An 18,128-nucleotide genomic window follows, 5' to 3' on the forward strand; every position below is an offset into this window, starting at 1 on the left:
TATGTCTCACTGTGATTTTAAATTTTATTTTCCTAATGACTAACGAGGTTGAACAACTTTTAATATGTTTATGGGCCACTTGGATATTTTCTTTAGTGAAGTGCCTGTTTATATTTTTTGCTCATTTTGCCATTGGGATGTTTTCTTTTTTATTTCTAGGGGTTCTTTATATATTGTGAATGTGAGTCTTTTGTGGAACCTGTTTTATAAACATATCTCCTACTCAGTGATTTGCCATTTCATTTTTTTGAAAGATGTCTTCTAATCAACAGAAATTCTTAACTTTAATAGAGTCTATTTAATCAACCTTTTTCTTTATGGTTAGTGCTTGTAGTATATAATTTAAGCAGTATTGGCCTGCTCAAGATCATAAATATATTCTCTGAGGCTTTCTTCTACAAGCTCTATTGTTCTAACTCTCACTTTTAGATCAACAATCCATCTAGAACTGATTTTTGTGAATGGTGTAAAGAATCAACATACATTTTTTATCATAAGAACTGAGAAGACTATTCTTTCCTTACTGCTCTATACTGTCACCTTTGTTCTTATGGACTGAATGTATGTGTCCCTCCAAAATGCAAGTTGAAGCTCTAACTCCCAATGTGATACTATTTGGAGATGGGGTATTTGAGAGTTAATTAGGGTTAGATGAGGTTGTGAGAGTAGAACCCTGGTCTAATGGGATTAGTGCCCTTATAAGAGGAGACACAAGAGAGCTTGCTATCTCTTTCTGCCATGTAAGAACACAGGGAAAAGGCAACCACCTGCAACTCACAGAGAGAGTTCTTACCAGATACCAACCCTGATGACTTTGATCTTGGACTTCCGTTCTTCAGAATTGTGAGAAAATAAATTTTGGTTATTTAAGCAACCCAGGCTATGGTATTTTATTATGGAAACGCAAGCTGACTAATACATTTGTCATAAATTATCAATTTAGATTTGTTTCTGGATTCTATTGAAATGATTTATATGTATATCTTTATGTCATTATCTCATTGTCTTTTTTTTAATTCAACAGAAATCATTTATTACTGCTCATGGTTTCTGTGGATCAGATATTTGAGAGTGGTTTGGAGCAATTCTGGCTCAGGACTGCTCATGAGGTTACAATCAAAGGTCTCTGGGGGCTACAGTAATCTGAAGGCTTGACTTCAGGCTGGGGGATCCACTTCTAAGGTGGTTCAGCCATAGGGCTGGCAAGTCAGTGCTGGCTACTGGTAGGAGGACTCAGTTCCTGTCTACATGGTCCTCTTCACAGGACTGCTTAAGTTTCCTCATGCTTCCCACAGAGTGAATAATGTGAGAGAATTAAGCAGAAACTGCAATAAGCTTTTACGACAGCATTAGAAGTTGGTCACACAGACCATCCCTGATTCAATGTATGAAGACACCACCAGGAAGCCAGGATAATTGGGGGCCATCCCAGAAGCTGGCTACCATAATTTCATTATCTAAAGTCCAAAACTAGGCAAAAATAAACTATTTTAGGGAGGCATACTGAGGTGTTTAAACTATAGAAGAAAGAAAGGTAATGATTACCATAAAAGTGGTTACCTCTTGGAGGAAAGAAGGTGTGAGTAGACAAGGATCACTATTTGTAAAAGGATACATTTATGTTTTACGCACTTTTCCAAAATGTATATATTTCATAATTGCAAGAAAAGGTTCTTTACAAAAATTAAACCAAAAGAGAACTGACATGAAACAGAAAGTGTTCTTTCCTCTTTTATGTCTCAAATATAAATCAATAGATTCCTAAAGGATAATTTTAAATATGGTCAAAAGAAGAATAACAACAACAGCAACAATTAACACTAATAATATTCATTAATAATTATTCTAGTCTTATAATAAATGTTGAGATCTCTTAGTATAAGTCTTCGAATTTTGCTTTTTTTCCTCAAGATAATCTTGGCTACTCTTACCCCTGTGCATCTCCATGTATACTTTAGAAGCAGCTTTTTTTTTTTTTTTTTTTGGTGGTATGCGGGCCTCTCACTGTTGTGGCCTCTCCCGTTGCGGAGCACAGGCTCCAGACACGCAGGCTCAGCAGCCATGGCTCACGGGCCCAGCCACTCCGCAGCATGTGGGATCTTCCCGGACCGGGGCACAAACCCGTGTCCCCTGCATCGGCAGGCAGACTCTCAACCACTGTGCCACCAGGGAAGCCCCTAGAAGCAGCTTTTTAATTTCCACAACACTTTATGATGAAATTTTATCAGAATTGAATTAAATATATAGATCAATTTAGGAAGAATCTGCCTTTTTAGAATATCTAGTCTCCAATCCATAAACATGGTGTGTCCCTTCACTGATTTAGGTTTTCTTTCATTTCTCTCAACAATGCTTATACTTCTCTGTGTAACAATCCTGCACACATTTTGTTAGATTTTTTCCTCTGGGTATTTGATGGTTTGATGCTATTTTAAATGGTATTTTTAAGGTTTCGTGTGTGTGTGTGGCTGGTATATAGAGAAATAATGGATTTGGCGGTACTGACTTGGGGGTTTAGACCCTGATAAATGCACTCATTAATTATAATAGTTTATTTGTTCATTGGTAGGGGAGAGAGGTTCTAAACAAAACAGCATTTCTACCTTTCAAATCTTTTTTTCTGTTGCTTTTTCTTGCCTTATTACATTGTCTATGAGTTCTAGTACAAAATTAAATAGAAGTAGTGATAGTGGTTATCTTTATCTTATTCTTGATCTCAAAAGGAAAGTTTTAAATATTTCACCATTAGGTATGGTGTTTGCTGTAGGTTTTTTGTGGATATTTTTTGTCACATTATGGAAGTTTTATTCTATTCCTATTTTTCCAAGAGTTTTTATTATTAATTGTGTTAAATTTTTATAAAATTGTGTTTCTGAATCTTTTGAGAATATTGTATGAGCTTTATTTTGTTCTGTTAATGTGCTTAATTATATTGACTAATTTTCAAAATTTAAATCAACCTTGCATTCCTAGAAAAAAAATCCAAGTTAGACATGATGCATTATCCTACTGCTTATATCACTGACTTTGGTTTGCTATGATTTTGTTCAGGATTTTTGAATCACTGTTCATGTTAAACAGAAGTTTTCCATTTTAATGTAATCTAATTACATTAAATTATCATTTTTACTTCTAATGCTTTTGTCATGTGATGAGATCAAGGTCATGCTGGGATCATAAAATGATTTCTATTCTCTAGGAGAGCTTCTCTAAGTTTGTTTTTATTTTTTCCTTAGATGATAGAATTTAACACTGAAGTTATCTGGATCTAGAATGTTCTTTGTAAAATGATTTAATTATTTAATTTCCTTACTACTCAGGAAATGTAGGACTACTCAGGTTTTCTTATTCTTGTGCCTGTTTTGGTCAATTAAATTCGACATAATGTGACTTCTCTTTTGCAGAAATTCTGGGAATTACTTCCAGTGATCACAACTTATGTATAACATCAAAATGATTAGGTTTAATACCATATGGGTGATACAGTCTTTTTATATACTCATATTTCACCTTTCTAGCACTTTCTCTAAATTTTATTTTTTTAATTAATTTTAATTGGAGTACAGTTGATTGACAATGTGTGTTAGTTTCTGCTGTACAGCAAGGTGAATCAGTTATACATATACATATATCCACCCTTTTTTAGATTATTTTCCCATATAGGTCATTACAGAGTTTTGAGTAGAGTTCCCTCTACTATATAGTAGGTTCTTACTAGATACATATATTTTATATGTAGTAGTATGTATATGTCAATCCCAGTCTCCCAACTTATCCCTCCCTCCTCTTTCCCCCTTGGTAACCATAAGTTTGTTTTCTACATCTGTGACTCTTTCAGAGTAAAAATTAACAATCATTGAAAGTTGTCCTAAGTAGCATAAATCTTCCATCAGAATTTCAGCTGCTGTAACTACACACATAGGTAATTGGCTTTAAATATATTCAATCAATTAACAAATACATATTATGACATATTAAAATAGACCCTTTCAAATATTAAATCATCTAGGCATTTCACTATACAAGTCATAAAACCAAGATTTTATAAATGTAGGGAAATTACAGATTACCTTAGTTAACTACATCATTTTTCAGACAAGGAAACTGAGGCTCAGAAAGGCTAAGTGGCTTATCCAAGATTAGACAGCCAATAAATGGCTGAGCTGGCATTAACAATCCAGGTCTCCTGGCTCTTACTCTGGTGGTCTTTCCACCACATCATGCTACCATTCAAACTACACATTCCATTTGGCATTAAGAATGACTGAACATATTGAAATTTGACTTACATCTTTTCAAGACCCCTTGATTGTATAAAGAAAGATAAAACAGGACCCATGTCATAGTAGCTAACATTCTAAGGCTTCATTTTGTGTCTTTTTTATCACTTTGAATTTCAAATGACTATCTCTAGCTTACATTATGTTTCAGATGCCATTTCTCCCCAACTGTACAAACATAACAGTTCCTGAGTATCTGCGTATAGACTTTCTGCTACTCCAGTTTAACTGCCCTTCTACTCCCCATGCACCTTCCAAATGCTGTTAAATTATTTCATACTTTCCAAAGTCAAAATAGAATAATGTTTTGATTATATATCAAGTACACTGTAAGTTCTTGGTGATCAGGGACGATATATATATTTGTATCATATACATATATATAATTTGTATTTATATTGTATATATTTGTATTATCTCATATAATGTAAAGAACATTCAGTAAATACCTTATTGACTAAAAGACTGACACAGTGTTTTGAATAATCAAGTGGTATGAATATGGGTTAAGGAGACATTGTGCCTAAGTTCAGCTACCAGCTCGACCACTTATTACCTGTGTGACCTCAGGCAAGTTGCTTAACTTTTCTGGGTCTCAGTTTCCTCAATTGTAAAACAAGGTTAATAATAGCATCCACACAGAGTCTTTCTGAAAATTAGATGAGATAATCTATTACACAATGCCTGGCCCATAATAAGTGCTCAAAAAATATTAGCTTGATGAGATTATATCAATACTGTTATTAACTACTCCTCTTCCTGTCATTCACCATAATTCCTCCTGTCCTCATCCTAAGTGGTTTGGAAAGATCTCCAAATCTGAGGGTTCAGTGAACCTCTTCTTTTTATTGAGAAATGTATCTACTACATAAATAGTAAGTCATCCAAATCCCATTAACTCTAGGTAATTTTATTTAATAATCATATTTTAAAAGTTGGACAAATAAATAAATGGCAAAGCAATTTTTATTAAATCCTGTTTTCTCAATGGCTATTTGGAATATAGCATTCATATGCAAGCCCCAAGAATATTGAATAACAGATAAAATAAATAATGATCATAATGCAAACCACATTCTGATTCCCACTTCCCTGCAAGTACAACTCCATGTAAGAATTACAAGAGCCAAAAAGTAACATGCTTATTAACTGTGGGCTACTCAGCTATACACATAGAGCTTAGCAGATCACGTGAATGTTTCCATATTCTCAATTAAGCTAATGGTTCCTTAGAGCCCAGTTCTTATAACCCCTTAAGAATTTCAAGATTTGCCTGAAAAAATATATCACATTTCCATGACTATGACTGAACACAAATTTGGAAAGCTCACTGAAAGCAAACCATCCTGGAAGACAGGAAATGGTCATTGTTTTCCAAGAAAGGCAAGATGCTCCTGCACAAAGGAAATCAAGCTGGTCTTAGAAGCTTAATCTCATGTCCCTCCACATAAACCTGTGTGTGCTGTGTGGATGGACCCTGCCTTTCACTTCACACACGGGAACATACTGGGGAATAAGAATAAGGTCACTTACCATTTGAGGTAAGAGACATTTTATTCAAAATTGCCATATAAATGCATCCAGAGAAGTATATTCCCTCCTTTTTTCACATTTCATTTTATTTTAAAGTATTCAGAGATTTAAAGGGATTCTGGACTTATAATAGACAAGTTATAAGCCTCTGGAAAAACCTGACAAAAGACTCAGATCTAAAATATTGTTTCCTAGATACACAGTGTTTTCTGCAACTGGGCTCAGTGAAACTTTCACTAGCAAAGTCTTTGCATTTCATCTTTACCTTATGAACACAAAAAAAACTGCACTAATTGTTTTACTGATTTTTTAAAGTCTTGAGAGCAAAATGTTGTTCATGGAGCAAGTCTAAGAGCAGGAGATAAAAAATCCTGGTTCAAGTCCCAGCTGGTTACTTTAACCAGAAGTAGGCAACCCAAGCTTGCCCAACCACTGCAGAGGGTTGATGTCTGCTCAGTGGAACTGGGTGCTACTACACTTGTAAAGCAATAAAGATCAATATAAGGTCTTTGTAAAAAAAAAAAAAATGTATTTAAAATTCATTTTGAATGGCTTTGCTTCAATAGTCAAACTTGCGTGAGAGCAGAGCAGGCATAAGTGTTCTGATGGAGATTCACTGTTGTACAGCTCTTCCAATCCATGCTGGAAGTCCTTTACTGGTACAACCCTCTCTGAATGAAGTCCCAAAGGATTGAACCCATATTAAAATCTCTAATATGAGAAGAATTACAGCAAGGTTACAATGTAATTAACCTGAGTTATCTTTCAAAACTCTTGCTGATATATATTCTGCCACTTCAGACTATGCTCACGCTGTGGTTTTTTAAATTAGCAAAGAAGGAGGTTTTCATATTCATTCTAACTGAAAGGATAAAGGAATGTTTGTGTAAAAAGAGAATTGGTTGATACTTTCTATTATTTTCTAATATTATTCTTATCATTATATTCTTATCGTTTTTTAAAAATGGTGACTCTATATGGCAAAACCTTATTCTGTCCACTGCAGAAAAGTCCGTGATTCTTATTTGAAGATCATGGTGATTCCCTTCATTTGCTTGGAGGGAAAAGAAAAAAAGTAAAAGCAGGGCTATTATTCTGTGTTTATAACAAGTCTATTACCATAGTAACGACTGTGATGTCACAAACCCTATACCAAGGGCCAGATTCTGTCTCTGAGCGGGGAAGGGCAGCTTAGCCTTAGAAATCGGATGAAATTGGATGCAAACATGTGCAGCAGAAGCAGGGTCAATGCTTGTGGTAATCACCAAGGTGCAAGAAGTTCCCCTTCCTGGAAGAAAAAGGGTGCAGGAACAGAAAAGCAATCCCCCAGGCCCAGAAATAAGCTACCCCCACAGTTCTGTCTGCAGCTGTGCAAAAGGAGAGTGGAAATCCAAGCGAGTGTGGTATCACCGTGTTCCCGATCACGAGTATTCCACTGGGCCCACTGGCTGCCAAATGTGGATGGGATCCAGTGGTGAGCCTGCCTGAGCACAGGGAACACTCTCTGGAACTAGTGCCTGACCAGATGGAGCCTTCCGGTACCTCGAAGCAGGAGCAACTTGCTTCATGATGGCAAGACTTTAAAACCAAGCTGGGGGGTTACCACTGCTAGGTCATCCTGGTTCACAGAACCACAGATGCTTAAGAGTTAGAGAACTCATCAAGTCTCCCCAAAGATGTGGACTTGAAAAAAATAACCTTTTGCAGGAACAAGCTATATCCCCTGTCACTAAGGAATCTGAAGTAGCAGATTAATAAATACTCTTATTCTGATACAGTCTAGGGAAGTTTCGTATATATTCGCTGACAAGGCAACTTTATATTAAAAAGAATATTGGATTAGGAGTCAGAAGACCTTAGTACTAGTCTTGACTCAAGTACTTAGAAGCCACCTGACCTTGAGAAAGCCATTTAACCTATTTGAGCTTCAGTTCTTTATTTAATGATATCTCAAATGCTATTTCCCAGGGTTATTGTAAAGATCAAATTAAATAAAATCTGAATGAGTTTCATAACTGTAAAGGGTTTAATACAAACATAAGGTATTATTAGCATTTTCACATAGCCGGCTTACAGTATACCAGGAATAATTTGAACGCTAATCGTTCTTTTCTTTCCAGGAATCCAGAGCATACACACAATCCTCTTCTTCCCTATCCCGAGAAGTAGACACTTGCATGATACAGTCAACTCTGAATTATTCAGGGGTTGATTACCAAGGGGCCTTTTGTTCCTAGCCATCGTATGATTTATTAGTTTCCCTCAGAATGCCCCATTAACCTATATACAGCTAGACCATTGACAGAGGGTCCCTCAACTGGATTACCTTGAATAACAACTCTGGTCAAAGTTTTAGCAAAAGGAAAAATTGAAATGATTAACTAGATGGGAGTTTTTGGATAATTTGTGGACTTTACACTTATCTATGGATAAGTACTCACATCACTGTCACAGAGGCTATGGTCATGGTCAGACAGACTGAGACTAATCCAAACAAGATCCTAGCACTTTCCCAGTGAACAACAAAGTAGCCTGTACTATCTTCTGCATGTGCAGTAGGAATTTGAATATCAGTCATTCATTCATTTATTCAACAAACACTGGTGGAGTACCTATTATGTGCCAGAGCTCACCACATACCCTGAAAACCCCACTATTTTCCTGCCCTGTCACTGTCCCTTCCTCACGATATTACACAGAGCACCTTGACAAATCTCATAGCCTGACTCTTAGAAACTCTATTCACCTTCCTGGTATCATGAGACTTTTGCCAATCTTACCCTAGTGCTAGGGTCAGCAAGCTATTGTCCCTAAGCCAAACCCTGCCTGCTGCCTTCTTTGTAAATAAAGATTTATTAGAACACAGCCATGCCCATTTGTTTATGTATTATCTATGGCTGCTACCACCGCAGAGTTCAGTAGTTGTGACAGAGACGGTAGAGCTCCAAAGCCTAAAATACTATCCGACCCTTTACAGAAAAAGTTTACTGACCCCTGCACTAGATAACATAACTAAATCAAAATTCATCTCTCCTGTAAGTTTCTGCTTGGAGAATAATAGAGTAAGCTCCTTGAAAGCAAAGAACCTTTGTGTATCTTTTTCTTGTCATATAGAACCCTGGAGTAGGATCGAGTCAAGGTTTAGAGAAGATACAGAAAATTAAACATGTCCTTCCCTACATTTCTGTTTTCAACAGATGAGTGCCTTGGAGTTCCATGGAAGACAGCATAAAACCACTGGTGTTCAGTTACTCTGGCTTCTAAATCCTCAGAGTTCCTACATCTAAGACTTCCAAGGCTCAATTTTTGGCCTCTATCCTTTGCATATTTATTTCTTGATCTGATGTGGAATTAGAGTTAAATAGGAGCTGTGTGCTTGAATTCCACGTGGCTGGCTCAGCAGGAAACTCCAGGGCAGGTTTTTTGGCATGCCAAACTCATGTTAGCCTCAGCTATGCTAATTTCTAGACCTGTTTGCTTTGCTCAAATAAATCTTAGAGGGGAATTTGCATTTGGATACACACTTTTTTTTTGCACAAATTATGTGCATGATAACTCTGGGGCAGAATAAGGACTGAAAAAAAAAGAACAAGAGGCATGGTGTTTACTGAATGGTTTTCATGTGGCAAGCACTATGCTGGTGCTTTACCTACATTTTCTCATCTCATGGCCACAACTATCCCATAAGGTGAAACTGTGATCCCCATTTTACAGATGTGGAAATCATATAACTTGTCTACACTCACAGAGCTGGTAAATGACAAAGCCTGGATTTGAACACAATCTGTCTGAATGTGAAGCCTGTGTTCTTTTCACTTAGTCACACTGTTTTATTGATACCCTCATCATCATCACCACTCACCTAAGCCCCTGGACATACTTTCAAACAATGAACCCCACATTTAACAAAATTAGTCACCCTTCTCTCCAGTTGTCCTATGCAAAATATGTGTTTGACCTTTAGGAGATAAATTTGGGTCCCTCTGCACCATAAAACAATCAACCAAAGGAGAACAGTGGCATTAGAAAGACAAACTTTATATGTAACACAAATTATGTTAGTATTTAGTAGACAAACACGATTACAAGTGATTTTGATAGGTAAATGGATTTTAATGACATATCTGAGGACCTCAGTATGAAAGGACACTTTTGCTGCTAAAATGTCATAGGCTAAGCAAAAGAATGTGCCCATACCATGAAAAAAATGTTAGTAACACTTAGAAGATGGTACCAATATATCTATAATATAAGCCAAGGAATTTATATCTACAAATATTTTCACTATTTATGGAAACATAACCAAACACCTATCTTCCTTAAAAAAAATACAAGCATTAACTTTAGTGAGTTATGATAAGTACTGCTATCAAAACTCAGTATTTATCATTGTTCAATTCAACATACAGAAAAATAACCAGCGTAGCAATTAAACGTTCTAGCATAATTCTGACATTTTACAGCAAGCCAGATACAATATTACTGAACTTCTTTCTCTGTGTGGAGCATAACTCTAACCTAGCTTGCAATAAGATTTTAAGACTGGCTTAATAAAACAACATCATGCTCAGCCCACTGCCGTCTAGCTTAATACACCGCCATCTAATTTTCTAGAAATATAAAAGAACTGATTACATTTTCATGCAAATGAAATTCAGATCTCCATTTTTTTTAAGCTCTCAAAGAGCTTTGCACAAATTAAAAGGAACTCTGTATGAGATGGGTAACCTAGGTTGTTTCTTAAGTGGATTTATAAGAAGGCACGCTGGGGAACAAGCCTGCCACACACACTTCACAGATTGCCCCTTCCTTCGCAAAACCCACAGAGGAGACGTGGTCCTCACTGCACCACCACCCAGCTCAACCATGGTTCCTTTTTTTCTTGCTAACCAGGCAGTATATATCTTATTTTTTAAATTAGTTCATGCTTTTTTTTATTTTAAACAGATGATTTTAGAGAAGGAAAATAACTTCTTTTATAGCCAGGGGTAGGAAAAATTTATTGTCAGTTGAAAGTTGACAGCCTAACTAGTAGTAGATTGGCCTAATAAAACAATACTACTTTAAATAATACATGCACTAACATTTCTTAGCTGCAAAGTCCCTAAAACAGTCTTTTCCAAAATTAACTTAAGCATTTAATAATTACCATAGGATGGTTAAAACAATTTTCTATCAATCATTATCACTGGAAACCCCAGTATTGACTTACCTGCCGGTGGCTTTATGAAAGGTGGAGGAATTAAAGGTACAATAATGGGCACATTGCCATGATCCTTTGACCCTGCAGGTGAGTCACTGAGTCCATTTCCTGTGGCAAGCCCTGAATAGCCTGTGCTTATATTGTATGGTGAAATAACACTGTCCTCAGGTAATTTTGGTTTTGGCAAAGAATTTTCTGTAAAAGAAGAAAATCACATTCAATATGACGAAAGGGCTTACAACCACATTTTCTCAAGTAAAATGGCTATGGAATAAAAATTTTATTTTGCAAATCTTTAAACACTTTACCAGAACTCCACAGACCATCCTGGACCTTTTCAGTCGTGTTACCATAAATTTCCAAAGGGCTCCTTTATAATTTGCTCCACTATGATAGCTAACATCTCAACTGTACTGTGGTGATGAATTTTAGCACTGTAAAAGCCCACAGAAAATTGAGAGGCAATTAACCCTTTCCATGTACAAAGTGATATACAGCAGACATCGCTCTCTGTCTACCAGGGGAGAAGCTTAAAAAGTGCCCCTGTAGCACTGTAACCAGGTCCCACTGTATTGTAAACTTGAGTGATAATATAATCAAAAGAACCAATGAAGGGAAGAGATATGGGAACATATGTATATGTATAACTGATTCACTTTGTTATAAAGCAGAAACTAACACACCATTGTAAAACAATTATACTCCAATAAAGATGTAAAAAAAAAAAAAAGAAAAGAAAAAAAAAGAACCAATGAGAAAGAAGCTGATGATTAGGAAAAAACTGTTGTTTCACAGGGTAGACCCATTAACCCATTAATACCCATTAAAAATTAACAAAAATGATCATAAAGAAAACTTATAATGATATGAACCTTGTGAATTTTATCCTTGCATGTGAATCATTAAAAACAACAACAGTGGCTTCCCTGGTGGCGCAGTGGTTGGGAGTATGCCTGCCGATGCGGGGGACGCGGGTTCGTGCCCGGGTCCGGGAGGATCCCACATGCCGCGGAGCGGCTGGGCCCGTGGGCCATGGCCGCTGGGGCTGCGCATCTGGAGCCTGTGCTCCGTGATGGGAGAGGCCATAGCAATGAGAGGCCCGCGTCCCGCAAAAAAAAAAAAAAAAAAGAAAAGAAAAAAAAAAACAACAACAACACTCAACCATAGAAAACAACTTGTTCCCTCCAATAGCATATCCTGGCACTCTCTCCATGTTCCCCAGAGGCAAAGATTACTACCTAGACCAAGTGTTAAACGAGCTATTAGTTTACAGAATATAAACTCGACTTGCATTTTTCGTTTACAGTGAAATTGATGATACTATCTCGGTAACATGATGTGTACAATTTCATACCAAGCTTAACATAAAATTTGTCACATACGTTCAATTCCACATGCCTGCAGGACAGCTCATTTACATTTCATTGCTTGGCATATAAGAAGGAAAAGCACTATCTTAGAGACTGGGAATAAAATGCATGAACAGGTAGTTTATGCCAATAGATATTGAATGTAATGAAAATACTGATCAAATTGCCAATTATATCACACAATTAGTTTTAGTCACACTTTATTAAAGTTCCCCAAATGGATTGCTTCTTCACATAATCCTTTTCTTTGACAAACAAACACTCAATCCAAATTTAGGTTCATAAATTCAGTGTGCAGATCAACACCCACCAATGATTCTAGGCTTCATGAAATATCAGGCACTGCTACCCACCGGCAGATTCAGTGTTATTTCAGCTCCACTAACCTTCTAATTTCTACTCTTTGGCTGGGCTTTGATGATCATTATGGAATTATATAGGACCCAACCTTCTACTACTCTCTTACTCTTCTTCTTAACCTATCCAAGGCTGTGTGGATGAGGCAAGGGTGAAAACTTCAAACAGAAAACAGAAATAGGGCCTTCCTTTAGAATTCCCACCCAAAAGGGGGGGAGGAGAAATTATCAAACTAACCATGATTGTCTCTTACCGTCTGAAAATCTAAACCTAACATTTCACTTAACAGAAAGCACCAGTCCTTAACAATTGATATATCGAAGGGTTCAGGAAACTAGAAATTAGCAAACACTGTCCTTTTCTATCAATTTGTGGGCAGGACCACAGCGCTTAGCTAGCCCTTGTCTAGCTAACTCTCCCATTGCTGGATGGAGATTAAGCTGTGTCTATTTTTGTTTTATGTTGTGCTCTTACATTCTGCAGAATTCTGCTTACGGGGATGTCCATTTAAATCAACCATTGGCATCATGAACAAAACGAGTCCCAGAGCAACTCAATTCTGGCAGGTTGAGATAGCCAATCCTTGTTTGCATGAAGGAAAGGACATTGAATATCATTACCTTTGAGAACAGAAATGTGCTGCCGGCTCTCTCCATCTGTAGGATAGTTTCTGAATTCAATATCTTCACCATCTTTCAATTCAACCTTATCATAGCCATACCAGCCAAGAAGTTCATTCATGGTGTTTTCTGCAAAGTTCTGAAAGAGAAGCATAGGCTACTTATGTATATAATCAATAACTATTTGAAAAGAACACATAAATCGAATTCTGTTTCCACTACCCATTTTCTGCCAGCCCCGCCCTACCTCCCTTAGAGTCATGTTTATTTTTCAAATCACGTTCAAAAACTGTCATGCGTTTAAATCTCAGGATGACGCATCCAATTATGACAGGCCTTCAGACATTTGCAATTTAAAGATAACAAGAGAAAAGGTATTTGTCAGTTTTGCTTAAGAATAGGAAGTCATATTTTGGCATATCCTCCTGCAAAGTCTATATCTTTCACTAATACAAAAATATTGAAAGGTAAAAGCACAAAAACAGCTAAGAAGAAATTTTGAAACTGAAAACAATCGACCATTTTGTGGCTCAGATTAATTTAAACTAGAATTGCTTTCTAATTTAGGTGTTGTTTCTTAACATGACTCTTATCTCAGATAAAGCAAAATCTCAGCAAAGAAATAATTTCTCAACTGTCAACCACTACCATCCAGAAAGCTGAATAGTCTACAAGGGTTTCCCTTTTGTAACAGTATTCTTTAAACATTGAAGCATAATTTCCTTTACGAATTCCACTAGTGACAGATTCTTTCCCCATGAAATCAAAGGTCACTGTGATTGTCTTCTGACAAGTAACATAAAAGTACCAAATAACTTTAAGGTTACTAGCCAGCTCAGATTTTGGATAATGTATGAAAACACTTTATGAACTATAAATCAATATACAATCAGCCCTCCATATCTGCAGGCTCTGCATCTGCAGATTCAAGCAACCGCAGTTGGAAAATATTTGGGAAAAAATTCCAGAAAGCTCGAAAAAGCAAAACTTGACTTTGTCATGCAGGCAACTATTTACACAGCACTTGTATTGTATTTACAACTATTTACCTGGCATTTACATTATATTAAGCATTATAAGTAATCTAGAGATGATTTAAAGTATACGGTAGGTTGTGTGTGGGTTATATGAAAATACTACACCATTTTATATAAGGGACTTAAGCACTGTGGATTTAGGGATTGTGGTGTGGGTGTGGGGTGTCCTGGAACCAATCCCTTGTGGATTTGGAGGGACAACTCTATAAAATATAAGGCATTATTATTGTTGTTATTATAGATATCAAGCTGTGGAAATAATGGGTAAATAATAGTTGGACAAATTTAAAGCTTATACTACCAGGTGACTATTTTTAATGAACTTAACAGCTGCTATATCTTAATGCTTGTGTGTGCCTTAAAGCATCTCTATCTGAGAAAGAGAGAGTAGAGAAGTGGTTACCCGGGGCTGGGGGCAGCGGAAACGAGGAGACTGGTCAAAGGGTATAGTATAGCATGCTGTACAGTATGGTGATTATAGCTAATAACACTATCATGTACTTGAATGTTGCTGAGATAGTTGATCCTACATCTTTTCACTGCAAAAAAGAAATGGTAACTATATGACAGGATAGAGGTGGTAGCTAATGCTATGGGTAGTAGTCATTTTACAATATATAAATGTATCAAATCAATACATTGTACACCTTAAACTTGCAGTGTTTTGTGTCAATTATATCTCTTCTCAATAAAGCTGGAAAAATTTTAATAAAAAGGATCCTATACTACAGAGTAAGATAATAAATGTTTGTTGAATTAATTTTTTTAAGGCATCTTTATCAGGCAAGGCAGGCTGAGCCTCCTAGACTGAGCTAGAAAAGCTATACATTCTAACCTTCTCTGTGGCTCAAAGAACCTTTTCTCATTCTCCCTAGAAGTTGTCATTTCTGAATTACACTGGGATGTATAATTTATACCTGAAACAAGCACCCAGGCTAAAAACCAGCATGTGCACAGCCTCAACGTGTAAGTTCCATGTTCTCTTGAACTTCACTTTAGATTTCAGCAGGGGTTGCATAACCCCTGGTGGTCCAGTGGGTAAGACTCTGCGCTCCCAATGCAGGGGGCCTGGGTTCGATCCCTGGCCAGGGAACTAGATCCTGCCTGCGTACTGCAACTAAAAGTCCACATGCCGCAACTAAAAGATCCCACATGCCGCAAGGAAGATCCCGCATGCCGCAACTAAGACTCGGTGCAGCCAAAATAAATAAATTAAATAAATAACAAATAAGTAAAGAGAAATATTAAAAAAAAAAGTAAGGATATTACACTACATAAAAACAAACCTGGCATTTCAAACCACCCACAGGATGCTAGATTTTTTTTTTTTTTTTTTTTTGCTTTAGTACCCACTTGAGCTCAGAGTTCCAAATGGGTCAATCTGTCATAGTATAATGCACAAGCAAGTTTTAAAAATCTAGCCAGACTGATTCAGTGTTACCGTCCACAAGGCCAACAGCCAGCCATATCACGCTTTACTGAGGCATTTATTCTATCTGATGGCTGGTCATGTCCACATGAAAGAGACATTCTTTTCATGAATGCACGAAGATGATATGATCGATATGTATAATAAGCTCAGCAGCTTCTGGAATACCACCGAGGAGGATTCTGCTAAATGCTGCACTACTCAATCAAAAGAGACTGCTTTAATGAGGTGTCAGTCTCCCTCCCCTAACACCCAATTTCTTTCACTGAGCTGAGTGCCTGGACTGGAGAATGACAGTCCCTAAGCACACAAACCAAGGTCCTCCATCAGGGGTCTGGCAGCAGAAATCTCTGAGGATAAGGATTAAATCTTGCATCAAAAAAACAATTCCCAACAGTGCTAAAAGCCAAGTTCAAGCCATCCTACTGGTTGATATGCTGTTTGCCTCAATCTCTAAGAGAAATGTGCCCCAAAACCAGAAAATCTCTTGCATAGTAACTCCTGGCCACCATATCTAATTTTCTAGACCATTTGTATCTTGGGCACCTCTTTCTCTGGTTCTGTCTAACCTCTGAAGCGACACAAAAGCTATAGATGCATAATTCACGGAGCAACCTCCCAGCCAAGGATATAGATTTGTTTGTTTTAGTCCAGCTGCAAATCCGTTCAGCCTTTCAGAACCAATCCCAGGGATGGGATCCAGAAGTGTCAGACATTCGCGTAAATACTGAAACCTCAACTGGATTATTAACACAAAATTCATATTATTTGAGCATCTTAAGTGCATCACTTAGTTTACGGTTTGTCCTGAAAACTCAGAGGCTTCATGGAACAATCAATATGATCAATATGGAACTGATCTATTCCATTTTCGAGTTACTATAAATGTCAGGGAAAATAAACTCTAAAACATTCCCTTTCTTATCACTGAAAGTAAAAAGAAACATATTAACGTTTTGATATATGACTGGAAAAGCAGAAAACAAAAGGTTTATAGAGCCTTGAGCCATAACTCTCAAACTTTTCATAAAAAGTCGAACAAGATCAAAGAAAAAGAAACACCAAACTACAAGAATAGGTATCACCTCTGTCTTATATACTATTGCATTAAGAAATCAAAGAACCCCAAGGAATAAATAATTTTTAATTTCTAGTTAGAACTTGATGCTAGACATCATATGGGCTCGCTGTGGTGCTAAACCAAAGGAAATGAAATGGATTTTTGCAGTTACCATCCAAGAAACATAATATATTCTAGGAGAAGTGAATTTAATGTTTATGGTCCATAAGGGTTTTCAAGTTTTTCTACCAGAAAATTAAGGTGATAAGAGTTAAAGTGCAGAGAGACTTTTGAGGTAAGGCTGTTTGATAATAGGACAAACCACTGTACTAAGAGAAGCTGTAAAATTTGCTTCCCCCAAAATCTTCACCCAGAATTTCTCCTGGAGACTTAGAGCAGGAAACTCAAGTAGAATCTCTTAAAGGCCCTTCTAGCTCTAAGGTCCTGTGAAATCAAAGAATTTCTACTTATACAAGAAATAAATTGCCTTTTGCTAAGAAGTATCATAATTACAGTGATCACAAGGCATAAATTTTACTGAACAGCCACTATCTCAAATATTTTATCATTGTTCCCATAAACCATCAAAATGTGCCAGAATTTCAATATTCTGGCATCCAAAACACATTTTGCAGACTGCCTCTCACCCTTGGAAGTGGCACAAAAATCCTCCCTCATACCATGTGGTCCAATTTGGGTTTGGAAAATAGGTCACTATAATTACAATGATAATGTCTAACACTCTTATAGCACTTTACAGTGTTTCCACATCCTTTAACTCTCTTGTTCCTTTCAATTACCCTGTGAGTTAGGTATTTGATTTCCACAGTAAACTTTTGGTGAACCTCTGTGACATCCTCATTTTATGACAGAAAATTGGAGCATACAGAAGGTAAATGACAGGCATGAGACATCACCTAGTACAGTCAGAACAAAAATACAGATCTTCGGATCCTTATACCAGGACTCTTTCTATTATAAATTCCGTACAGTCCAATGTGTCAGCAACTCCAAAGGAGCTACCTCCTTGGACCAACAACAGTATTGCAAAGAAATCATATCACCGATGTCAATGTCACATACAAAGAGCTTTTCAACTAGGACATATCTACCTATGCTAAAACTTTGCTTGTTTTGCGACTTGATCATTGACCTCTACTCTCCTTAACTGTCTTTATTGTTGGGATAGGGGGGTCTTAAAATTCATAATCAAAATTTAATCTTCTCATTTGACAATTT

At 36.9% G+C, this 18,128-nt stretch overlaps 1 protein-coding gene across 2 annotated transcripts in view; it reads right to left on the reverse strand.

Annotated features, from left to right (window-relative positions):
- SOBP (sine oculis binding protein homolog) overlaps positions 1–18,128 on the reverse strand; it is a 167,535-nt gene that overhangs the window by 140,419 nt on the left and 8,988 nt on the right. For both annotated transcript variants that reach the window (XM_027089383.1, XM_027089374.1), the window contains exons 2-3: positions 13,364–13,502; positions 11,026–11,211 (exon numbers count right to left, since the gene is read on the reverse strand). In XM_027089383.1, coding sequence (XP_026945184.1) covers positions 11,026–11,211; positions 13,364–13,502 — 325 coding nt within the window. The remainder of the gene's footprint in view (positions 1–11,025; positions 11,212–13,363; positions 13,503–18,128) is intronic.

The sequence above is a fragment of the Aethalodelphis obliquidens genome, unplaced genomic scaffold, assembly GCF_003676395.1.
Source record: "Aethalodelphis obliquidens isolate GAN/ISIS:26980383/991018 unplaced genomic scaffold, ASM367639v1 scaffold3, whole genome shotgun sequence".
Taxonomy (NCBI): Eukaryota; Metazoa; Chordata; class Mammalia; order Artiodactyla; family Delphinidae; genus Aethalodelphis; species Aethalodelphis obliquidens.